Source organism: Mugil cephalus, chromosome 1 (genome assembly GCF_022458985.1).
Source record: "Mugil cephalus isolate CIBA_MC_2020 chromosome 1, CIBA_Mcephalus_1.1, whole genome shotgun sequence".
NCBI classification, from domain to species: Eukaryota; Metazoa; Chordata; class Actinopteri; order Mugiliformes; family Mugilidae; genus Mugil; species Mugil cephalus.
In genome coordinates, this window is record NC_061770.1 from 51,636,382 (window position 1) to 51,660,825 (window position 24,444).

General features: G+C 40.9%; 1 protein-coding gene across 3 annotated transcripts in view; it reads left to right on the forward strand.

The window, feature by feature from the left end:
• The window catches only part of col4a6 (collagen, type IV, alpha 6), a 107,596-nt gene that overhangs the window by 80,369 nt on the left and 2,783 nt on the right, over nucleotides 1-24,444 (forward strand). The window contains exons 13-48 of one of the 3 annotated variants that reach the window (XM_047589515.1): nucleotides 1,687-1,776; nucleotides 4,250-4,303; nucleotides 4,437-4,499; nucleotides 4,625-4,669; nucleotides 5,493-5,546; nucleotides 5,894-5,963; nucleotides 6,065-6,175; nucleotides 6,280-6,429; nucleotides 7,698-7,796; nucleotides 8,334-8,488; nucleotides 8,624-8,806; nucleotides 8,993-9,176; nucleotides 11,257-11,301; nucleotides 12,817-12,888; nucleotides 13,096-13,203; nucleotides 13,970-14,188; nucleotides 15,808-15,966; nucleotides 16,285-16,293; nucleotides 18,521-18,691; nucleotides 18,786-18,929; nucleotides 19,067-19,189; nucleotides 19,411-19,592; nucleotides 19,675-19,738; nucleotides 19,859-19,933; nucleotides 20,217-20,324; nucleotides 20,428-20,535; nucleotides 20,624-20,695; nucleotides 20,894-21,013; nucleotides 21,096-21,212; nucleotides 21,304-21,465; nucleotides 21,542-21,640; nucleotides 21,836-21,985; nucleotides 22,352-22,468; nucleotides 22,609-22,800; nucleotides 23,024-23,195; nucleotides 23,437-23,551. In XM_047589515.1, the coding sequence (XP_047445471.1) occupies nucleotides 1,687-1,776; nucleotides 4,250-4,303; nucleotides 4,437-4,499; nucleotides 4,625-4,669; nucleotides 5,493-5,546; nucleotides 5,894-5,963; nucleotides 6,065-6,175; nucleotides 6,280-6,429; nucleotides 7,698-7,796; nucleotides 8,334-8,488; nucleotides 8,624-8,806; nucleotides 8,993-9,176; nucleotides 11,257-11,301; nucleotides 12,817-12,888; nucleotides 13,096-13,203; nucleotides 13,970-14,188; nucleotides 15,808-15,966; nucleotides 16,285-16,293; nucleotides 18,521-18,691; nucleotides 18,786-18,929; nucleotides 19,067-19,189; nucleotides 19,411-19,592; nucleotides 19,675-19,738; nucleotides 19,859-19,933; nucleotides 20,217-20,324; nucleotides 20,428-20,535; nucleotides 20,624-20,695; nucleotides 20,894-21,013; nucleotides 21,096-21,212; nucleotides 21,304-21,465; nucleotides 21,542-21,640; nucleotides 21,836-21,985; nucleotides 22,352-22,468; nucleotides 22,609-22,800; nucleotides 23,024-23,195; nucleotides 23,437-23,551 (4,161 nt within the window). The remainder of the gene's footprint in view (nucleotides 1-1,686; nucleotides 1,777-4,249; nucleotides 4,304-4,436; nucleotides 4,500-4,624; nucleotides 4,670-5,492; nucleotides 5,547-5,893; nucleotides 5,964-6,064; nucleotides 6,176-6,279; nucleotides 6,430-7,697; nucleotides 7,797-8,333; nucleotides 8,489-8,623; nucleotides 8,807-8,992; nucleotides 9,177-11,256; nucleotides 11,302-12,816; nucleotides 12,889-13,095; nucleotides 13,204-13,969; nucleotides 14,189-15,807; nucleotides 15,967-16,284; nucleotides 16,294-18,520; nucleotides 18,692-18,785; nucleotides 18,930-19,066; nucleotides 19,190-19,410; nucleotides 19,593-19,674; nucleotides 19,739-19,858; nucleotides 19,934-20,216; nucleotides 20,325-20,427; nucleotides 20,536-20,623; nucleotides 20,696-20,893; nucleotides 21,014-21,095; nucleotides 21,213-21,303; nucleotides 21,466-21,541; nucleotides 21,641-21,835; nucleotides 21,986-22,351; nucleotides 22,469-22,608; nucleotides 22,801-23,023; nucleotides 23,196-23,436; nucleotides 23,552-24,444) is intronic. The other 2 variants (XM_047589529.1, XM_047589521.1) reach the window with 2 other exon arrangements.

Consider the following 24,444-nt stretch of genomic DNA (forward strand, 5'->3'; position numbering starts at 1 on the left):
AGGTTTGTTCTTTCAAATGCTACCACTGAGACAAACACAAACTCTCTGAGAAGTCCGGACAGCTTTGTTTTAATTCAAATCCTAATCTAATCTGACTTTATTTATGGATGAATTATTAATGAATTTCAAATTAACAACAAATTCTCAGTTTTACTCAGATACTGTTTGTGAATGGCTTCAGTGACTTCCCATGCTCATTACCTTTACCGTTGAGTGACAGTTCAGAGATTTTTGAAAAATTAAAGCACATCAAACAGCCACAACCTGAACCTTAAATATCTGACCTGTCACTCTGGAGGACAATCTGCGGGCTGTAACTGGGTGCTGGAATCAGTCGCTCCTACTTCCTGTGTTGCTTTATTTACCCATCTTGATCATGTTGGTTTGGGGCATTCAGGTGGTAAAATCTGGGATTTGAAGATCATTTGTCTGCTTCTCACTCCCCCCACCCATCTCATCTGCATCAATCGCACATGGGTACTAACAGTCATCACTGCATGCATGTTATACTCAACCAAACCCACTCACACAAAAGCACGGATAAACTGAATGTGGAAACAGCTGGATCCCCGTTGTAGCCTGTCTTTGGAAGTGAGAAATGAAACAAAGAAGTTCATTTAAGTGTTCAGCATGTGTGCAACATTGACGTTTCCCTCTTTTCAAGGGAAATTCAAGACAAATTTATACAAGCTGTGATATCGTTTTCTCTTTCTATTACTGCACCTCTTTATTTATCCTAATTTCTCTTTGCTTTTTTCTGTCAAAACCAGGAAAAAAATTAAGTGAAGTAGTTATTCTATCTATCTATCTATCTATCTATCTATCTATCTATCTATCTATCTATCTATCTATCTATCTATCTATCTATCTATCTATCTATCTAGCTTTTCCATATGTCTTTAAGAGCAGATGCCTCAAAGCACTTCACCTGTTCACCTACATTACAGAAAATGCATACATGTATCAGGATGCATTGTGCAAAAGCTAACTGTATTTAAAGGTTGTTAAATGTATAGAAATGGGTCTTCTGCACAAAACTGTCCAAGCACGAGTAAATTCGTGGCAGCAGAAGGATTCAGTTTCTGGTGAACGACAGATGACAGACATTTGAGCAAAGTTGCTGCTTGTCTGCTGCATCTTTGCGTCTCTGTGGTCACCTCATGCTTTTTGCTCTTACAGCTTCTGTGTTAAGATGTGTCTGCAAAAATCCCAAGTCTACGTATTCTGGCCATAAAAGATGCCTATTTCTCTTGATTTCTAGTTGTAGAGTATAGAAGTTCAAGCAGATGTGTAATGGAGGAAAAATGAAGAGTAAAACTAATTCAATTAATGTAAATTATTAGTTAGAGATGTGACATTTCTGCGAGTACAAACAAATCAGCAATGCTTAAACTCTTAATTGCTAGTCAGGTGAATTCAGCTTAGCACAAAAACCTTAAAATATATTCTGAATTTGATGGGAAACCAGAGTTAAATTAAGAAATGAAGTGTGAAAAGCTGCATTTGCGGATTTGCCCACCTGCTTTTGCTTATGTATTCTCCAGTCTTTATAGCTGATTTTGGCACATTATCTTTTACCATTCATAGCCACCTTTACCTCCTTTGCTGCTCTCTCCCCTTCTTCCTCTTCCTGTTTCCCATCCTTAGCCCCTCCCGATTGGCTAACAGTATGTTGTGTGTATTTAGGGCGACGTGGGTCTCCCTGGACCCAGTGGTACTCCCGGCGACGGGTCACTAAGTGGCGAAAAAACTCTCACTATCTACAAAGGAGATAAGGTAACGCAGCAAGGGAAGGGAAAGAGACGAGGTTTCAGGGATTTCACACATAAACACACACACACACACATAGATGCGGTGGGGTTTAATGGTAAAATAAATAAATAAAGGGTTTACAAGAGGAAGAGGAGCAGTGATTGCGGCAAGCGTTACAGCCATGGAGTGGAGGACATGTTGACCAAAAACAAAAAAAAAAAGCTGAGCAGAAGAAGGAGGAGGCTTTGGGAGTGGTGGAAGAGAGGCTGATCTTGACTGTCATATTCATGAGAAAGCTTCAGTCCCAGATCTTTATCCTTACACGCTGGAGGTCATATAACTCATATAGGGCCTCCAGGCAGACACACTCTCTTAATTTCACATTTTTCGGATCTTAAAAGTGTAAAGATGGGATGCTTATGGGTGTTATATTGTGTTTCACGCAGCAGTCCAACAAAAAGGGATCTTAGATGTTTATATGATGCAGCAAAACAAGCACTGCATTTTGTCAGCATACAAGGGTTTTGGAACATCAAACTAAAGTCTGCAGAATGACCTAAAGAAACGGAGTAATAATCCTTGCTTTATTGCCACATTTGAAGTCATTAGAATTTGGCTCGAGGCTAGTTAGCTTAGCTGATCATCAAACTGCCATAAATTGGAGAATAAAATCTGAACATGAATTTAGACGACATTTCTGTAGCTTCAAGCCACAACTTGCCGTTCACTTGTCAACACACAACAAAAGTACACAAATTTCAGGCCCTAAGATGAAGTTGGAGTTTCAGACTTTCAAACTGACAGCAAACACCACCCTAGTCCGAACCCCCCTCTTCTTCGGCAGCTTCATGTGCATCCACCTGGAGTTCGTTCTCCAGTCAACAGTCCTCCTGTCTTCCCCAAAATGTCCCAACAACCTTTCCCCCTCCCCACCTCCTTGTCCCGCCTTCACCGTCTGATCTTATTGGAAGCTTGCCGTTCAGTGTAAACCGCTCTCTCTTCCCTGGTTACGGCGTCCAGGGCGACGTGGGCTTGCCCGGTGACCACGGCCAGCCAATGATCAATGGCATTGTGGAGTTATTGGGTTATCCCAAAGGAGACAAAGGAATGCAGGTTTGTTGGGAAAAGAAACTATCAGTTGGTATCTGTGGGAAAATGGTTTTAATGCCAGTTAAAATATAGGTAGTTATTCTTAAGGCATCACATTTCATGAACAAACAATACTGTTTGTTGATGTGTTACTTCAGGATAATACATCCGGTTTTAGAACTCTCTTTTTCTTTACTGCAAACTGAAATGACTTTTGACCAGGTTTTAATCTATCTATATTTGTAAAACGTACTGCGTGGAATCATCATGTTGTAGGTTTCAGCAGGAAATGTTTCAGTTATTCTGGTGGTGAATACAAGGACGGCCAGGAAGTTCTTAAAACGTTGCCAAATTCAAACAATGAATAGGTGACTATTTGGAGAAGTTCAAAGTCTTTGTAGCTGCTCCCAAAACTTTTCTTCTGGTCAGATAGATAAAACCACGCTTCCAACTGATGTTTGACTGGGTTTTATTGTCTTTCTGTCACACTTCAAATATGCTCGTATTGACCTCCAACATCTCCAAACACTGAATTGAAACAAAACAAATACTACAGCTTAATGCCATATCTTCCCTTCAAAATGAGTATTTTGGCCAATATCCATTTCTTAGGAAAGTCTGTGAATTAACTGAAATTACACATGAAATATGACCAGTAGGGGTCGTTATCACAACTTAAAATCCACAAAATGAAATTATAATTTACATGTTAAACCAATTTATGTAAGAAGTATGTTAACACAAAAATATTAATACAATAAAGAAATTGGCACATTTTCAGCGACAGCTACAGTCTTTTTGATGAGAGATGGTGAGTGCTGACATGTTCACCTCCACCTAATTAAAAGTGTAGAGACTGAATAAATTAGAACTGTCAGAACTGAATAGCTGTCATGCAACAATGATTTGCAACTAAAACCCTGCAAAATCTAATGCACTGTTAATAAAGTATAACCCCACATTCATACATAAATAACACTTTTACTGAATGTACCAGCAACAGGAATTATGATTTATATTGCAGCCAGCCATCAGAGGGATCTCTACTTGCTTTGGCTTCACTTTTGAGGAGCTGTATATCGTATAACGTTATACTGGGTCCAGTCCAATCCTCTGATATACTTCTCCCACTAGCAGTCATTTCTTTGAAAGAATTAATTCTATTCAGTGGAGCAGTTTTTGCAGTTTTCATTTACATTTTGACAATATTAATATAGAATAGAATAGAATAGAATAGAATAGAATAGAATAGAATAGAATAGAATAGAATACCAATGGAAAATTATTCGATCTATATTACGTCTTCATACTGGGGACTATGGATATTGATCTCTCTGTTGTATGACTGTATGTTGATCATATATCAAAAAATGTCATTCTCAAGTCCCTCTCTTTGTTTCTATCTAAGGGTGAACCTGGTCCAAAGGGATTCAGGGGATACCCTGGACCTCCTGGAGTACCTGTAAGTACATATACTTATATATATTCCATCCTGAATGAGCATACAAAACTGACCTTGGTGAAACATTGCTGGCAGCTGACAGATCGGCAAGAGATGTTTTGTTGTATGTATCTTATCATTTTTCTTTTCACAGGGACCTTTTGGCTATCCTGGTGAATATGGAGAGAAGGGCATTCCTGGATATCCTGGGGCAAGAGTAAGACTCCTCATCTGTGTTTTAAGATCTAAAAGTATCACTGCAAAGTACTTCCTGCTTTCCTCTGTACTCAAATGTGTCTTTCACCTTTTATTTTCCTATTATTCTGTGATTCAATCTAACAGGGACCTCCAGGCTTTAACGGACCTCCTGGGCCTACAGGACCACAGGTAGGTTGCTGAATATGTTAAAATCAGACTTTAAAATGTCAATTTTGGGTTGGCTATAGGGCCAAATAAAATCCATATGGCAGACACTTCAGAGTACTGTATCAATAATATAAAATATTACTAAACCAGTTAACAATGTCCTGCCTAGTAAAGATACTCTATGCATGAAGTTACAAGTAAACCTCATGCAAGTTACAAGTAAACTTCATGAAGTTACAACTAAACTTTATGCATCACGCAGTATGAAGTATAAAGGAAATCCTTAATTGTAAGGGCTTTTAAATCATATCTAAGTGGAACACAATTCTAGATGTAGATAATTACAGATCAAGTGAAGACGGTGTGTAAGCACACTAATAGTGCAGTAAGCTAGCGCTATACCTTAACATTGGAACTACACCAAAGGTACATAGTAACTTGGTGTGCACCTTCCCAGAAGTTCAAATACACATAGCAGCAATGAAGATCAGAATTACTGTGATTGGTTCAAAGTGCATTCCCTTGTTCACGTCTTTAAAACATATTTTCCTCCTGCCTACTCACCATCACTTGGTGTATTCTCTCTTTCCTCCAGTGCTATGAACTGTTCTTTAGCATTTATCAGCTCCAACTCAAACATGACCAGCATCTTAGCAGTGATAAAAGAACAATCTACCAGGACACAACTTTGAATACTTACAATGGCAAAGGCCACTTGCGTAGCCTATGAAGAAGATAAACCACAGCTACATAATTTGTACATGTGCTCTTATATTAAATATTGGGTTGCCCTGGCTTCCCAGTGTAGTCAAATTCAAACTAAACCTTGCTCTCTCCAACACAGGGATTGAGAGGGAACCCAGGATTCCCTGGCCAACCGGGATACATAGGACCTAAGGTAATTACCATGCAAAACCATTGAATCACCACCAGATGGTACCATTGTTTCTTAAATTCATTTCAATTTGTTTAGTTTCCTGAGGTTTTGTTTCATAGCTGTTATACAAGACATGTGTGAGGTTTAAGATATGCTGATAATGGGTAAGGTGTGTCATTTAAATTGATTAAGCTTAGCTTAGTAGTTATATAGCACCACAAAACCATAGAATTTGTATTGACTCGACAATAACGTCTAGATAATTTTTAGTATGTTAACTCGTTTAATACAAAGCTAAATGGCCAAAGTCATAATCTCTGCGTCCTTTGCTGTGACCTTTTGTCTTGACCTGTGTGTAAATTTCATAGGGAGACCAAGGAGATCCTGGACTCCCAGGACCACCAGCTTACGTTAGTAACCAGGGCACTTCTGTTCAAGGTACCACATGCACATTTATTTATTCATGATGTAACTGATGCACAAGATGTTCAGTATGTAACACTCTTGTATGTAACCATCTCTACTGTTATTGTCTGCAGGGCTTCCAGGTGACTCAGGTCTCAGTGGCCTTCCCGGAGTCCCTGGTGACCCAGGACCTCCAGGTTTCCCTGGGCCTCCAGGCCAGCCAGGAAGAGGTGGTTTTGGTCCTGGTAATTTACACAGAATTACACATAAAATGCAACAAGTAGAGACTTAATAATCACTCCCCAAGTACAAGATTAGTTTAAATCTACTGCAAATGCCATGTCTATAGATCGTCCCAGCACCCCAGGATTTCCCGGAACCCCGGGGCCAAAAGGAGAGAAGGGCAACCCTGGCCTTCCAGCCTATGGCATAGAAGGACTACCAGGTCCCTCTGGATTCCCTGGATCCCCTGGCCCTCCAGGACCTCCAGGCCCTTCTGGTATGTTGACACAGAATCTACTGATTAAGTTCTCTAGTTCTTCCCCAAGTGTGGGCATGATGAGGATAGACCTGATTCAATGGAGAGAAGAGAGTTGGTTGCCTGAAGCAGATAACAGCAAACAGAATGTCAATTCTTCTTTTAAACTCTTCTTTAGATGTGTTATGAGTTTTAAATGTTGCTGAAATTAGATTTTGTTTCTACGATTATTTTTATAGATGGAAGTGGGTTAGCAAACCCTATGTGATGATACAGCAGCACTCTGGCAACTGGCATAAAATATTCAAATTTTTCGTGGAATAAAAGCCAGCTCATTGGAATACAAGACAAGAACCAGACTTTAAAACATAATGAATGATTGACTTTGCTGTCCCCCAAGGCAGTTCCGTTGATCCCTGCATCATCTACCCTGAGTTTCCCACAGGTCAGTCCAACAGGTATCCTAAAGGCAGCCTTATTGCTATGATGGCCATGGCAATATTCAGCCCGGCAAGGCGAAATTCAAAACAACAAACGCAAATTTCAGCAGGCAGTATCTCACTGTCCAAACGCTCTTTATTTCTGGCGCTGTGCAAGGGAGGGGTGGTAAGTATAGAGAGCAGAGAGCTTCAGACTTGGAGAGTATCTCCCTACTCCAAGCTGCTTTTCTCGTCTTTGGCCACAAGGTGTCGCCTGCTGCGAATATGACTCACTGATTTTACATGGCTGTTAAAGCTTGGCAGCATTAGAATTTTTCTTATTTTAATAGGATTACAGACGCATATACATTATACAGAGGAAAAACTTTTAACCTTTAAACATTTCATAAAAAATATATATAATTATAAATAATTATTAGGAAACATTTTCACTTGAAAACTCTTGCGTTTTTGTGTTTCCAATGTCTGATTCAAACTGTGTTGCACTATACATGCTGCTTGTGGCAAGTAGCTATTACAGTCAATGTAAAATCACTGATGTAGGTCATGCTAAATGCTAAATGCTAAACAAATTGCTGTTTTATATTCTTCTATGATAGAAAAAACAACTTTTAAATGCTTTTTTTTAAAATAAGCCTCGCATCTTTCAGCAGCAGCAGCTCAGATCTTCTGTTAAATCTTCTGAACCAAACAGAGCGGACTAACCCTTATTTTACACTGTCACTAAGTTGGACTGTGCTGGATTGCTTTCACATCTTACATTGGCCAGTCCAAGCTCAAACAGTGTAAAATAAAAAAGATTTAAATCTAATCTCTAACTAATTTACTTTTACATTTGTGTGCTTGCAGGGTCTGGCGGAAATGATATACCCACTAGCTACACAGGACTCCCTGGAGAGACCGGCCCCAGAGGAGAACAAGGTGGAACAGGATTCAAAGGATTTAGAGGTACGCACACATGCATTATCTGTCTTCATAGTCCAAAACAAAGGTAGCTCTTTATTCATGAATTCATATGTGTGTCTTCACACACACACACACACACACACACACACACACACACACACACACACACACACACATATATATATATAAACACATACATATTAAGATATATGTTTTAATATATACATATATGTGTAAATATGCACTACCAGTCTAAAGTTTGGACACACTTTCAAAAGCAACCACCTGAGAAATCTCACTGTCTGGAAATCCCCTGTGTAGGCTGTTACCTGCAAAAAAAAATAGGTTCAGCCTAGAAAATTCAGACTAAAGGTGATTTTAGGCAAAAACATCCTGCTTCAGTAATAATACTAATAATAATAATAATAATTCTCTGTGCTGGTGAGGACAGTTTGTCTCTGTGATTGTTCTGATTTTCCTCTGCCTCCTCATTTCTACCATTTCTACTCATCTTTCCTCTATTTCCTATATCTTTCCAACTTCTTCTCTTCTTTGTTTCCATTTCCCTCCATCCTGCAGGTGACCCTGGTGACTGCGCCTGTGCTGGAGGATCCTCAGGTTTGCCTGGGTTGCCTGGACCTCCCGGTACCAATGGCAGCCCTGGCTATGCTGGACGAAAGGGAGAACCTGGTGACGTCGGAGCTCCTGGCTTCAATGGCGGTCCAGGACCAACTGTAAGTAAAAGATGTGGCTGATAATTGGAATGTCTTGCTTATGCTGGCAGATTTGCCCTTCGGGCTATGTCGCCAAAATAAATAATTGACACTTAAACTGTTTTGCCAATAAATGTCATTTCTTTACTTCTGCAGGGTCGTCCTGGTGACAGAGGCGGCTTTGGTCGTAAGGGAGAGAAGGGGGTTTCGTACTACCCCACTTTTGGTTTAGGAGTGAAAGGAGAGCTTGGAGCTCCTGGACCCAGAGGACCTACAGGTGAAACTGGAAAACCTGGCAGAGACGGACTACCGGGCTTCCCTGGGACTCCTGGACCCCCGGTGAGTGCTTAGATGCACAGTATTCGTGACAAAGGTCCAAAGGTTGTAGAAAGAAGATACACTGTACAAAGAATAATTTGTGAACAAGTTTCACACTTTTTCTCTTATTAATCTTCTCTTCTTTTATTACCTTCCATGTCCTTTGTTATTTCCCTCTTTCCTTGTTGACATCCATTCCTACATCAGGGCGACGCTGGCTTTGGCACAGTTGGAGAGAAAGGATTCCAAGGCTTCCCTGGCTCTAAGGGTCGTCCCGGTGGCCCTGGGGAGCCCGGCATTGGCTACGTCGGAACACCAGGCTTCCGCGGTGAGCCGGGAGAACCTGGTTTTCCTGGGTTGCCGGGGCAGCCAGGTTTACCTGGACCAAGAGGTAAGTCTGGACGGAGAAAAACAACAGGGGCTACAAAAGGAAGAGTGACTCTGAATGAGAGAAAGACAGAAAGTGTGTTTGTGTGGACGCCATAACTCACTTCCTCCACAGAAAAAAATCCCAGCCATACGTCCTTCTCATCCCAGCACTTTTCATCCTTTGTGTACTATAGCCAACATAACAGGCTAAGCCTTGAGAAAGTCTGTGTAGTGGACAAACAGTTCCCGGTTCTTTCATCATCCTGAACCAGTCAAACCATACCAGGACCTGAAGGGACAACGTGGCCCTTATGTTAGATCTTTTCTACCGAAGCAGCTTTCTGCACTTCATGCCTTGGCTGCAGCGGCAAACTGTTAACTACATGATTAATGGTCTCCATTAATGTGCTTATACACTTCTTCTGCAGCCAATAATCTATAATCCATAAACTGCTTTGTTAATTGACTGATCAATGCACAATGATGATATTGCAATTGCTGATTGTGCAACAACTACTGTGCTTCTTTAATCTCAGAGGAGGTGAGAAACTTTCATTCATTAACAGTTGCGAGTGTTCACATTTGCCATACATTCTCTTTCTGGCTTGAGATAAACAAGCGTGAAATGATTGTATTTTTTGAACCTGATGTGTAACTAACTCAGTTACCTGAAAACCACTTTTTATTATTAAAATGCAGAAATAAAACTCCACTTTTTGTTCAGTGTCAACCTGTGTGGTTTTAAATTCCCGTTAAGTTACACAAGGTGAACACCAGATTAGTATTTGTTTAGGCTTTATTCAAAATGATTTGGCTACATCTGGACAAATCCAAAGGCCCTGTTAAGACCTGATACCAACTTGTGTCCTGAGTGATCTGATCATGTGTGCTAAAGTACGTTTGTTTACACACGAGATCCGGTCAGTATTTTGCCCTCTTCATGCAAGTAAGCAGCGACATCATTTGTGCAGCAGAATGATGTGCACACATCTGCTGTCTCGCTCATCATTTCAGAACAATAATTTCACTGCTGAGCTGTTTGTAGTTACTGTATTATCTTTGGTAATGTAGGTAATAAAAACAACTGTAAATGAAAGAAACATGGTTACTTTACTTACATCAGAATGAACACATGGCTGATTTACCACATGCTAATTGATAGTTTTTTAGTTTTTCCACGGGCTCGTATTATCAATGAACAGCCATTACTTTCCATATGTAGGTGATCAGATCTTAAGCATCTGTCTTAAGCATCTATCTTAGCATCCTCAATTTGTCTCACGTGTGTTCACACCTGTAATGTACACCAGTGTAAAGCTGGCCACTTGTGATCAGATCACTCTAAATCCATGTTAATACCAGGTTTTAGCAGGTCTTCAATCTGGGTTTTGGTCTGAAAAAGACAACACATACCTCACAGTCACTATGTTGTGCCTTTTTAAAAGCGGTAACACAAATCTGTGTCAATATAAGTTTGTGCTTTTGCATTTTTTAACTTAAACCACTAAAAAAAATATCAAAGAAAATGTGAACTTTGGAACTGGACTACAGGAAGAAAGCCTTCCTCTCTGAGACTAAACGACACAAAGTCTTCAGCAGAAGCTGGCCACTCATCTTCAGTATGAATGTGTGCTCTCATACCATGATGCTAATGCCAAACCACTGTTTGATTTTGCTTTTAATATGAAGGTTATTGTTGCTCATGGGAGCTAAGAGAGAGCGAGGAAAGAGAACAATTATTTAAATTTTTTGTTACATCTCTCATCCTCTCTCTTGTCTCTTGTTGAGGGTGATAACTGGTTTTAAGCACTTTTACATTAATGCAAGCATTTTAATATGCTTTTGCTTTAACTGAATGAGCCTTGAATTAATTGAACTGATTGCTGATATCTGTTTGATGAAAACAAACATTAATTGCTTTAATGGCCCATGCAAATGACCCTGACTGGCTTTGTATGCTGCCACCCTCTACCTTTCTCTCTCTCTCTCTCTCTCTCTCTCTCTCTCTCTCTCTCTCTCTCCCCCTCTCTCTCTCTCTTTCTCTCTCTCTCCATCAATCCCTCCACCTCTCTGACCTCCATTGTGCATGTGTATCTGTCCAGGTGAAAACAGCTGTGCAGGGGTTAATGACGCCGGACAGGGAACGGGTGGGTAACTAACTTCTTCATCCACCAGCCAGAGTAAGAGCCTGGGACAGAATATGCAGTGTTAAATTTCGTTCAACCCAGCTACTGGTGGAGTCCTGAAAAAAATCCCTTGAGCAGAGCCGATCGCAGGATTTTAAAGCAACCACAGCAATGACTCACTCAAGTTCATGCAGTTAATATGACCATATCTCATGAAAATAGGGTACTTGTTCAGGTCATCACATGTTCCTAATAGTGTTCACAATGCAAGTGTCTTGATTGGGTCGCTACCGGCTGACTTTGAACTGAATTAGTGGAAGAAATTACTTGGTAAAATAATAGGATGATGGTAAATAAAAGAGCATTTATATAAAAGAGATATATATTAGATATACTGAGTATACATGAGTATACATGAATCCAAATCATGGACTGTAAATAAATGTGGACACAGAACAGCTCCTCAAAAGTGGAGCTAAAGTACTGTATATAGCACTCCCCCTGGAGTCTGATTGCAGTAAGCTCCACCCCCTCATGTTAATGGAAGGGACTAATTCAATTAAAAAATCAATTAATTAATTAAATTAAAACACCAAAATACACATAAAATACATAGTTTTCAAGAATAGTTTCTGTCATTTTAGGTAGTTCATATAATATTGATGTATTTTCAAGTGGGAATTATTCTGATTAGTTATTGTTCAGTTAGTTATTGGACACTTTAGAAACACGATGTGACAATAGGATGACTACCAGTTCCCCTGACAACCACTCCATTAAACAGTCCTGTATGACCGTGAGAAAAATGTAACTATTATTACTCAAAGCCTTCTTAAACTTGATTTATACTTCATCACTGTGTCGTCATAGTTTTGTAATTATGCAGCTGTAACGCTTGTTAGCGCCTTGTCAAATGAAATTTCCTTTGTGCCTTAAACAACACTAAAACTGCATCAGCTGATGATTCACAGTTGAGGTTCATGTTTTTATCTAAATGTTTATCAGACCAACGGGACGTTCCGATCCTCCTCTTCTTCCAGTCAAAGCTGCTGAAACCTGCCGCATGTTTTCAAGGCCTGCCTCTGCTAAGTGCTATTAACCAGTGAGAGCTGGGGGGGGGGTTAACCACCCATCAGCCTTCCCCTTCAATGTGACATATTTGTTACTAACATCGTTCATTTAATTGTCGAAGCAGAGAGGGCGTGAATGGACGCGACAGACAATCAGTAACGCAGAACCAAAATGATTTATGCAAGAGTTTATTGTGATTGTTTACATATGAAGGATATGCCTGTTATTACTGAACATGCACCAGTCCTGTCAATGTGTATTTTGTAATTGTTTTGCTAGAGTTCTGTACGTTAAGACGACAGAAGTGTTGCATTATCAGTGTTCATGCTGGACTGAACGTTATTTTCAAACACAACTCTTCTGATTGACAGGTAAAGACAGAGTAGAATTGTATCCATGTGTTCATCGTTTGTGTGTATCAGAGTGCCTAAAGTGTGAATGCTAACTGTGTATGACTGCTACCAGGCCAAGTGCTCCCTTGCACCATACGCGGTGAGGATGGAGACCCCGGCACGCCCGGTTTTCCCGGTCGACCAGGTACAACTTCACAATATCTCTCTATCATCATTTCATCGTTCTATCATCGTTTCATTGAATTATATCTTGAAGAATACCCTTAATTGTGCTTATGAAAAGTACTTAAAATTAGTTTACAGGTTATAAAGTATAAAAAAAAATTAAACATCACTTTCTGCTGTATTTATAATAATAATGCTTTGAGTTCCACCTGTTTGTCCCTGTCAGGCCCTAAAGGGGAGCCAGGTTTCCCAGGAGGACCTGGACGTCCCGGGTTTGATGGCACCAAAGGAGAGAGGGGAGATTCTGGTTTTGGAGGCCAGCCTGGACCACAAGGTAAACCAGCTTCTGACTCTTTGAAGACAAATTACTCAAGTCAGAAGATAACAAGGGTTTTGTTTCTTTTGCAGAATTGTTTTTTTTTTTGCCTGCATGGATTTATAAAAAATAATCTATTCAATTAAACTTTCCAAAAGTATGTAAGGGACACAAAGGTGGTTTCAGTTATTTTAACGGTGTATTTATTGTTGTACGTAGTAAGAGCAGACTTAATTTGAAATGGATTACAGAAGAAACTGTCCCAAAACTGTGTTTAACAGACACTTCAAATAAGGACCATGTTAGACTTTGATTCAGATGGACTTATTGATCTGCAAGTGAAATTGCTTGGTCACAATAACACAATAACACAGCTGCACAAAAAATTGTTGAAAACTACCAGTAAAAAGAAAAAGTAAGATATAAAGAAAAAGAAAGTAAGTAAAGTACATTTTAAATTTAATGAAAAACATACAAATTAAAAAAAAACAATTAAATAAAATAGAAAAGATGTCAAAATAAGAAAAAGTAAGAAACAACCACCATTTTTGTTCATTTGTTATACTTCTTATCCCATTGAGGGTAAATTCCCATTTCCAGTGCTTCTTGTGGTTAGAACTTTAGCTCAGATTCAGACTGCGTGAAGTACATTCTAAAATGTGGCACATCTTAAGGTCCAGTAGTTAAATACATTAAAGTTGAAGCATTGTGCTGAATTTCACTTAATGACTGTCACTTCATTTACTGTTCAGTAAGCATCTCCACTGCCTCCTCTAACCTGCAGGTTTTCCTGGACCAAGAGGAGAACCTGGATTTCCAGGTGCACCTGGACAGAGTTTTGATGGCACCAGGGGGAAAGATGGTGTCCCCGGGCGTCCTGGAGCCAAAGGCCAACCTGGAGAGGTGCTCGGAGCCACCCCTGGTTCTCCAGGACAAGACGGTTTACCCGGACTTCCCGGTGATAAGGGCCAATCCGGAACCCCAGGATCATCTGGATCCCCTGGTGGGTTTGTCACTGAGAGCCTCATGTTATTCTTCACTCTGCTGCTTAGAAAAATTCTTTTGTCCTCATTAAAAGAGTTTGTAGCTGTAGCACTGGTTATGGTAGCAATAGTAATACAATTACTGCTAGTACTTTTGGCACTGATGAAGTTATAATAAGTAGTTGTACTGTCTGGAACAGTGAGTATTAGGAATACTGAAGAGAGGTTTTGTAGCTCAGTGAAGTGTCATCTAGGCAGACTCTGCCCAAAAAATGCAAATTTAAAAATGGTGTAAGAAGATGACGCCACCTGTCACTTAAAGCAGCATCTTCCTTATTTATTATTTATCCCCAACTTCAAGCCTTAATATTTTTTAAGTGAGCAAGTTATTAAACTGTACAGTTGTTGTGAGTGGAGAAATTATGGAGAAATGATCTCTCTTGCATAGAGGTCTATGGAGATTGACTCTCTTTGCCTCTAGTGGCCATTTGATGAACTGCATGCCTTGGCACTTCTGCTTCCAAAGAATCAAACACACATTTTTATCTGTTGTTATACGGGTTAAACGACAGATAAAATCTGTTTCCCATCTCCACAGTTTTCAAATTTATTGTTTTGGATCAATAATGTCAGGTTTTGAGTGTAGAGGTGAGGACCCAAGTGCAGGACAAATCATGAGGACTGAAGTTCAAACAAAAGGTATTTAATAATTATCAAAAGGCACTGCAAGTAAGGCAGGAAAATCCAAAAAGCAAAAATCGAAGAACGAATCACGGATGTGGCGTGGCGTGGCGACAAAGAATGAGGGGAAGGACAAGGTAACATTAACGACTCAACAGAGAACAAAGGGAAAGGCAGGGCTATATATACACAAGAGGGCTCAGGGATGACAAGACACAGGTGAGACACATGAGGACAATCAACAGGGGTAAAACCAATGAACAATCAAGGGACACATGAGGAAACACAGACAGGAAATCCAGAACTTAACAAAATAAAACAGGAAATACAAACCATGATACAAACAGACATCAAGACGGAAACACAAGGAGACACAAGAGACAGGGAACTAAGAAACTTGACAAAATAAAACAGGAAACACAAAACATGGCACAAAATAAAAGACAGAACCATGACAAATAAAAGCGGAACACATCAAGGAAAGGTTAACTGAGGAGGTTCAGAGATAAAACCATTTGTAGGACTCATATTCTGCGAAATTTCAGTGAAAGTTTCAGTCGCCATTATTGAATATGCAGCAGGAAGAAGAAAGTGAAGCAGGAAGTAGAAACAAAAATTAACCCAACTGGCACTGACTAGTGTTTTTATAGCATGAGCCAGGCTGACCACATAAGTGGCTTACACCAGCATAGGCTAGGTGCGTAGGTCACGCCACCTATGTCCCACAGAAGTATATACCGCTCCTCAGGTTTTAATAATGGGTCTGACTCATATATTTCGGTCATAGTAGTCATAGTTATGTTATGTTATGCAGAATTTTACCTGTCAGTGTTACATTATTGCAGAATTTGATGATATATATGCTTGGTTAGATGTACCAGTGTGAGTAGAAGTGACCTTGGTAGAAGAAGAAACAACAGCAGTAATGGAAATACATTTTCCTTCATTCCTCTGTCAGGTTTTGATGGACGTTCTGGTGTTCCTGGACTGAAGGGAGAGCGTGGAGTTGATGGACTTCCTGGTATTCCTGGCGCTCCGGGACGTCCAAGTGAACCAGTCGGTGGCATACCCGGTCTGCCTGGACCTCCCGGCAGCAAGGGACTGAGCGGACCACCAGGTGAGAGAGAAGCCACAGCAAACCGTGTTCAGGGTTTTAGGCTCAATCTAAATGTTCTATATTTGAGAATTTTCATCCCTGTCCTTTGTTTGTTCATCTCTCTATTACCCCCTCCCCCTCATATTTCTCTCACAATCCTCCATTGACAGTTGCCTGTTTTGTTCTTAATGTTCCAACTCAGCATCACCCAAAAGAATGTCTTCTTCTTCTGTTTTGTATTTCTCCTTGTCTTGTTTTTTTTCCCTCCTCATTTCCTCCCTCCACATTACACACCACCACCATCACCTCCATGCATTGTTGTGGGGTCATTCACTATAGGCTGCCAAGGTGAGAAACTCTCTCCCCCTTCCATCGTCCATCTCCCATCTCATCCTTTGCTTCTATCCCTGCGTCTTCTAGCCATTCATGCATTAGACCTTTAACTGCTGCCTCCGTCGAAGTGTCTGCTCAACTTCTCATCTACCCTGCAAAACCAAAGTCCACCTCCATGATTCAGTTAATACTGCACTAACAAACTTTTCCTTCCAGCCCTCCTTTTGTTTCAGTAGGCTTTAAATAAACTTGCAGAGATTGTGCACTCAGTGGTTTAGTCATCTGTCATCTGCTTTGAGTGATTATGCGCCAGTTTAACCACACAAGGTTGTGTGGCTTCCATTTCCAAGAAAGAAATATCATCACTTTGTTAATTTTCAGTGTAAGCAATGCACTAAATTTGTGGCCCTTCCTTCAGATTGCCATTTTTTATTGAAATAGAAAATATACAAGAACACATGAAATGGTACTAGAAGGTACTGCACTCCTAACAACAAGACTGACCGATTATGGCCTTAAGATGGTTATTTTATTTGTGAGAGATTGAAAGCATTTCTTCAAGAAATGTTGTCCTATGGGTTACTTTTATTTATTTGTTTTTTTTTTTTTGCGGCCAGGAACTAACTCTAATTTTTCAGCTGTGTGTTTACACTTGATCAGTGGCTGCGTTTACATGGACACTAGTGTTCCACTAATCCAATTTGAATACATTTCTGCAAGTCTATATCCCAAAGTTTGATGTAGTGTTTTTTTTTTTTTTTTGTTATGCTGATATACAGTGAGCTTACAGACACAGAGTGTGGGTTTGGGATGGGTAAACTGACCTGGAACAATGTCAAAGGTAGTAGGCAGTGTGGTTTGTATGGCAATGTTGAGGTCTGGTTAATTCCCTGCAGTGCCAAAAAGTAATAAGATTCAAGGTCTGACATACAGTGGCAACAAATGGATCAAGCAGTTAGTTAAGCATAAGTTATTTTATGTTACTGATGTGAATGTTGCCGCATTTTTGACGTACATTTTCTAGTGGGGTCTGATAGGAGCAGAGAATGATGTGCTTGTACTGGCTTTCTTCATCGTTGACCACCTCAGTCAGATTAGTGTGGCCTGATTAGCTCCTAACAACCTTGTAAACACTTCATCTGAATGTTAATCTCTGGTTGGAATAAATCCATTCTTTCTAAGTGTTTTTGCTCCACATGGGGTAAACATCAGGTGATATGTTTCTGAGACGGAGGGACAAATGATGGTAGAAAAACAACCAGTTGTTCAAACAAGACATATCTGAAAAGATGAAGGTAGTAAAACATCTTGGTCATATTATTCTTCTTGAATTAATTCATTGTTGTTGAGAAAGTGGAGGGAAAGTTTGTTCTTCTCCTCCTTCTTCTTCTTCTGTTTATTTACAGCATATTCAATAGTGATTGATGTATAAGGCATGGTAACACATATATCATCAGATAATTTCATTCAGCATCCACGTAAACAATGAGGCTGGAGTATGTGAGGAAATAGTGTCCATGTAAACGTGTGGCAGTGCCGGATGTCACTAATTAGTTAACGCTAATAAGTTAATGCTAATAAGTTTGCGTAATGACCAAAGTTTTTGTTGCTGTTTAACTTTGTCGCTCGTGCGCTGAGTCTAGAAGCTTTTTCTACACTCTTAAAAGAGACTTCTCTATTTTCGCCACATTCCTGCATTGCAGGAGATGTGTTGAAAATGAGTTCTGTTTTTAAGAATGTAATCAGTAGTGGTTAGCGTGCTTGGGTGGTCAAACCTTGCTAATTCCGTCTGGAATTGCACTTGAAAAAAACGTAACTTTATACTTACAGATTTGTTGTAGCAAATTCCTGCGTACTGTACATATCTCATCATGTCTGTATCTGTTCAATAACATTTCCAATATGAGTGCAATTGCAGCTTAATCAAAGCAATGAGACAATGTAAGGGAACATGTGTGATTACATTGTTATCGGCTGTTTGCTGCGTTCTGTTTCCATTGTAGAGTGTGTTAAGAGTAGAAATCATTGACAAATTAATTTTGTTTGAACGCCATTAATAAACAAAATGGTTGTGTTGGAGGTAAGTTAATTTAATGTAGAAAGGAGGTAAGGATTTCATTTTCTTGTTGTAAACGTGAATAAGAGATTTTATCTTTTATGATATTATCTTTTGTTTCCCCAACAAAAAATCTTATTTCAATATGTAAAATATGCCCAAACTGACTGAATCTATCATTGTCAGGTTACCCTGGTCGGAAAGGAGACAGAGGAGACCCTGGTTTCCCAGGCCCTGCTGGAATGAAAGGTACCCCAGGACTGCCTGGCACTCCTGGGTCACCAGGGTCAAGGGGACCCCCTGGACTTCCAGGACCAGGAACTAGAGATGGGAATCCAGGAATACCAGGAAGAAAGGGTAGGCTGGAGATCTGTTTGAGACTCATTTCTTAGTTTTGCCAATAACATCTCTGTACAACCATGAACAATATTTTGATTTTCAATGTCCACAGGTGAAACAGGTTTCCCAGGATTAATTGGATTTCCAGGACTTCCAGGTCGCCCAGGTACTCCGGGATTTCCTGGACGTAAAGGACTTCCCGGAGAATCTGGAAGAGATGGTTATTTTGGGAGACCCGGAAACCCCGGACTAAAAGGTACAGTGACTGAAGGATGGTCCGTCAGTTCAAAATTAATTAATACTTAAAAAGCTGTTTTTTGGATGACAGTACCACAAAGATGTACAAAGAGAATGCAGACCTGTAATTTACATCCATGCGTTTTACTGTTCTAGGTGAAAGAGGATATCCTGGTCTTCCCGGCTTGCCTTCACCTCCTCCTCCTCCAGGCCTTAGGGAGAAAGGAGACCCTGGAGACCCCGGAAGAAGTGGCTTTCCTGGCTTCACTGGACCTAGAGGTAACACTACTTACTTAAGTGTCAAAATGTAACAGTAATAATGCTGCAAATTATTCAGAGTGATAATTGTTGTATGTATTTCACTAATTGAATTGAGAAAAAAAATCAGTCAAATCAGTGTAGTGGGATAGAAGTGTAGAGTACCATTAAAAATTCCTTATATTAAGTAATGTCCCTTCATTTTTGTGTCTATAACCTCTGCTTTTTGTCCGTTATCACAGGTGACAAGGGCCTGCCAGGTCTGCCTGGCCGTCAGGGTCTGCCTGGACTTCCCGGTTTCGCAGAGCAAAGTAAAGGACAGCCAGGACAGCCTGGATATCCCGGACAGCCCGGCATTCCAGGCTACCCAGGACCAAAGGGAGAAGCTGGAATTGTGGGATTCCCTGGCCTGTCAGGACCACGGGTAAGAAAACACAAAAGGATGCATTACAACACCAAACACATGCAGCCAGTTCAAATATTAAAAGTTCTGACGGCTCATTCAGGGTGATGATGGTGCTCCTGGTTTCCCTGGCAACCCTGGAGAGTCTGGTCGCCCCGGTGGAAAAGGTGAGTGTTAATATCACACACATATAAAACATCTTTTAACAAATTTATTCTTTATGGAATATGTAAGTATTTATCTGGTGAAAAAATATTTAATAACATACATCCACTTTTTTTGGTCAGGTCAACCTGGAGAATCCTATGGTTATCCTGGAGCACCAGGAGCTAAAGGCCAGCCAGGAGATTCAGGCTTCCCAGGTAACACTCACTGCTCAATGCTCTGTTACAGCAAATACTATTTATTTATTTTTTTTTATTTAAAAAATATATAATCAATTCTTACTTACTTGGTTACTTACTACTAGTTACTACTTCAAACTTTATATGTCAACATTTTAATGAAACATAATTAGGAATGACACTTTTGCTGAAATGGTTTAGCAAAGAGATAGTTTCCAGTTGATGTTTTCATGTCCAACCGTTTGCCATCATCAGCTATATTTCAGAAAGATGTGTTAAATAACAAATTGCCACTATTTAGGCGGTCGTGGAAATGATGGTGCCCCTGGGGACAACGGCTTTCCTGGAAGTCCAGGTTTTCCTGGACAGAAAGGAGGCCCTGGTGAAGCAGGACGGCCTGGAATAATGGGTGAGAGACCTAAGACGTACAGATGAACGTGATAAACAATAAGAGAATGTCTTATTCATAGAAGTCTTAAACACATATTGACATTTCTTTTTCTCCTTCTCAGGTTCTCCTGGTTTCCCCGGGCCAAAGGGTCAGCCTGGATTCCCAGGCAGAAGAGGACAAGATGGGTCGCCTGGCTTCCCTGGAGGTCCTGGAGGTCCTGGAGCCAAAGGTGAGAAGAAAAAAAATAATGTGATGCAATTTCACTTTGTGTTTTCAGATGACTCAGTCTGCACAATCACAATGTTTTGTTTTACCAGGTTTGCCAGGATCACCTGGTTTAGATGGACTCAACGGCCTTTCTGGAGCCAAAGGGCTCTCTGGCACACCAGGTAAGGACCTTGTTCCACACGCCACAAACTCAAATAACAAAGCCTCTCATTGCTTTGCCTGTTGGTTTATTCATGTTTAAGCTTTTTAGAAATGGTGCTTTGATGCATTTGCTGCATTTTATACTTCATATTTGACTGAATGACTCAAAGTCTTAGAAGGTGAAGATATGTCAAATATTGTTTTGTACTTGATTGCAGGAGTGAATGCAGGAGGTCGCCCTGGTGAGTCTGGTATTCCAGGGTCAAAGGGTGAGAGAGGTGTCTCCTACCCCGGAGGTCCAGGATTACCAGGTCCAAAGGGAGAGAGAGGAGACTCAGGTGAGATGGACTTCAAGGAAATTAAAAGTCTTTATAACGTTACTAAATAATGACCACTGGACTGTTTTTTTTTGTGTATCAGGGGGTCAGGGACTCCCGGGATTCCCTGGTTTGCCCGGACTCCCTGGCCTGACTGTGGGATCAAATATTCCTGGACCTTTGGGAGACCCTGGCCTTCCTGGACTTGATGGAGAATATGGTAAATACATTTCTTCAATTGAATGTGGTCCTTTTCCTTTCCTTTCATCTCTCTTGTAATTTAGAACGGTCTCCACTCCTCTCTCTTCCAGGTTTTCAAGGTCCTCCTGGCCCTCCAGGGCCACCCGGTCCAGGCACAGCCCAAGGAGACAGAGGTGACTCTGGACTCCCAGGCTTCCCGGGCTCGCCAGGCAGGAAGGGAGATTCAGGAATCCCTGGAGGCCCCGGAGTTCCCGGCAGTCCTGGTTTTAAAGGTGAAATGTAACTCAGAATATTACTGAATATTACTGAATATTACTGAATACTGAAGTAAAACATTTTTCTTTTTAGGAGAAAGAGGTGATACAGGTTTCAGTGGAGGACCTGGCCTTAAGGGCTACCCTGGTGACTCTGGTTACTTCGGAAGCCAAGGACCAAAGGGATTACGAGGTAGGAGGACTATAATCTTTTCAACGAGTAGAATTGCATCAGTTACGATGGAGCAGGAAGTGAATTCAGTTAACATGCTTGAACGTTTCCCTCTTACTTCTTTCACTTTCACTGTTTCTTAAAACCACTGTTCCCTCTTTTCCTGACTTTCACCATCATTCCATATTTTCCTTCCTCATCCCTCTCTGCCACCAGGACCTCCCGGACGCAAGGGTGCTCGTGGAGTCATTATGCCAACTATCCCAGAGAACTACAGATCCTTCGGAGATCCAGGCTTTCCTGGTTTAAGCGGTGCCAATGGTGTCCCTGGAGAGCCCGGTCAGCCTGGCTTGCCTGGACGACCAGGTGAGTAGTACAAAACATAAGTAATGGATGCATCCTACTTAAATGGATATGTGTTCCTTTAAAAAAACACAGGTTAGATGAGAAGATTGATACCTCTGTGAAGGTTCTCAGTTATCCAGGTCATGATTTATCCAAAGAGACAGTTAAGAAAGGCAACTAGACTTGTGGAGACTTCTTAATGAGGTTTCTACAAGTCTAGAAGTCCTGTTGCCTTTCTTAAATATTGTTTTTGGATGAGAATATTGATACCACTGGTATATGAAGCAATGCCCAGATAACAGTTAGCTTAGCATAAAGACCAGTGAAAAATAAATCATGCCTGTCACTGTCCAAGGGGTAGAAAAGGGAATATACTTCTTGCTGCAGGTTCTAAGGGTCGTCCCGGGGCTGTGGGTGAACTTGGCAGTCCTGGAGCTCCTGGTTTACCCGGATCTCTTGGTGATGGTGGACCTCCTGGTTTCCCTGGACCCACTGGAGAACAAGGTCAGTAGTCACATAGTTACACACAAAAATAAATCATTATGTTTTAAAAAGAGCAATAATAGATGTGCATTTGTCTTATAAATCCCTCATGCCTCTACTGACAGCAGTTCTAACATCTGGTCATATATCATATTCTTTAGGTCCCCCTGGTGGCGTTGGCCCTCCTGGCCCCCCTGGTAGTGTCGGCCGCAGTTATAGCATCGGCTTCACTCTAGTGAAGCACAGCCAGAACTCCCAGGTTCCCATGTGTCCCCAGGGCATGGCCCAACTGTGGGACGGGTACAGTCTGCTCTTTGTGGAGGGACAGGAGAAAGCACACAACCAAGACCTTGGTATGAAAACACAAATTTTCACTCAAAGATAAAAAAAGATGCAAACGTCAGTATCTTTGACTTCTTAAGCTCTCATAGCTAACACCGCAATATAAGTATGGTTTTAATGGTAGCAATCCGCCCAGGACATTGTTTGAGCTACTTGGCACATATTAACCACGTTCAGGTGATAGTTGTTACGTTTGACACGTTAAAGGTTTATAACTTTTCTTTGTCTTTCCAGGCCAGCCAGGATCTTGCCTCCCCAGGTTCAGCACCATACCCTTCCTCTACTGTTCCCCGAACGAGGTCTGCTACTACGCCAGCCGCAACGACAAATCATACTGGCTCTCCACAACTGCACCTATTCCCATGATGCCTGTGGCCGAGGAGCAGATTCAACCTTATATAAGCAGGTAAAAATGTACCCATTTAATACCCCGTCATCATCTGATTAATTTTCATTGAAAGGACTGGTTGTTACAATCCCTAGTGTTTGCACCACTTCTAATGGGGAGTTATTGACAGGGGCTGTTTTAGGGCTTTAACTCTGGGACACATCGTTATTGTACACATACATGCGTACTGTGCCGACCTTAAATTAACATCAGCATACATGTGCATACTGATGATTAATTAATTGTATGAATAACTCAGGTGTTCAGTGTGTGAAGCTCCATCTATGGCTGTGGCGGTCCATAGTCAGGACTTGACCATCCCCACATGCCCCGCTGGCTGGAGGAGCCTCTGGATAGGATACTCCTTCCTTATGGTAAGTCATAAGCCACCACTCCAAATGAACAAACATATTTATTTCAAATCATTATTTAGAATTTAGAAGATAGTACAAATGGTTTCCCGTAACTACCAGTAATCAAGGCCGACTCTGACTTTTCCTCCCATATCCTGTGTCTTGACACAAACATTGGCCTTGAACACACCACAATAGGCTGCATTAGTCATCCAAAAGTGGAAACAGGAAGAGCTACTATTAGTAATAGTTCTGTGTGTGCTTGAACTTGGTGGTATTCCTTAGTTTTGTTATTTCCTTTTTTCTTTCTGTCCTCTGGTTCACTAAGTTGATGAGCTAATCAGAAGGCTCTAAGTGAAAAGCCGCAGACAGGGGTCCGACTAGCGCCAATGGTGGGGGACATGCCACCAAAATTAGGGTCATACCCTTTAGACCAAATGTCCAAAGCCCAGAGAGAGAAAAGCCTCAAAATGCCATCATTAAAAATCATTAAAACTGCTAACAGCCGAAGTAAATAACATTGATCATCTTGTGAAAATATAATGTTCTGCTGGGAAACTTTTGAACCTGACATTCATGTGGATATTACTTAGACATGTACCACCAATCTAGAGCAGACCAGGCACCCCCAGCCCACAGTAATGACACTCCTTGATGTCAGCAGCCATCCCCAGCACGATGCAGCCTGACACAGCACAAGGTGTTGACCTGGCCTCCAAATTCACTAGATCAACTGATCAAGTATCTATGGGACGATCCACAGGGGACCCTCACCTCAACCCATAAGACCCAAAGGACCCCACTAATAACATTATGTTGCCAGACACTCTTATTATATATACGTATATATACATTAGATGCTCTCATTTGAAGGTAAATCATATCAATAAGCAGGAGTAGCCTCAAAGAAAAAA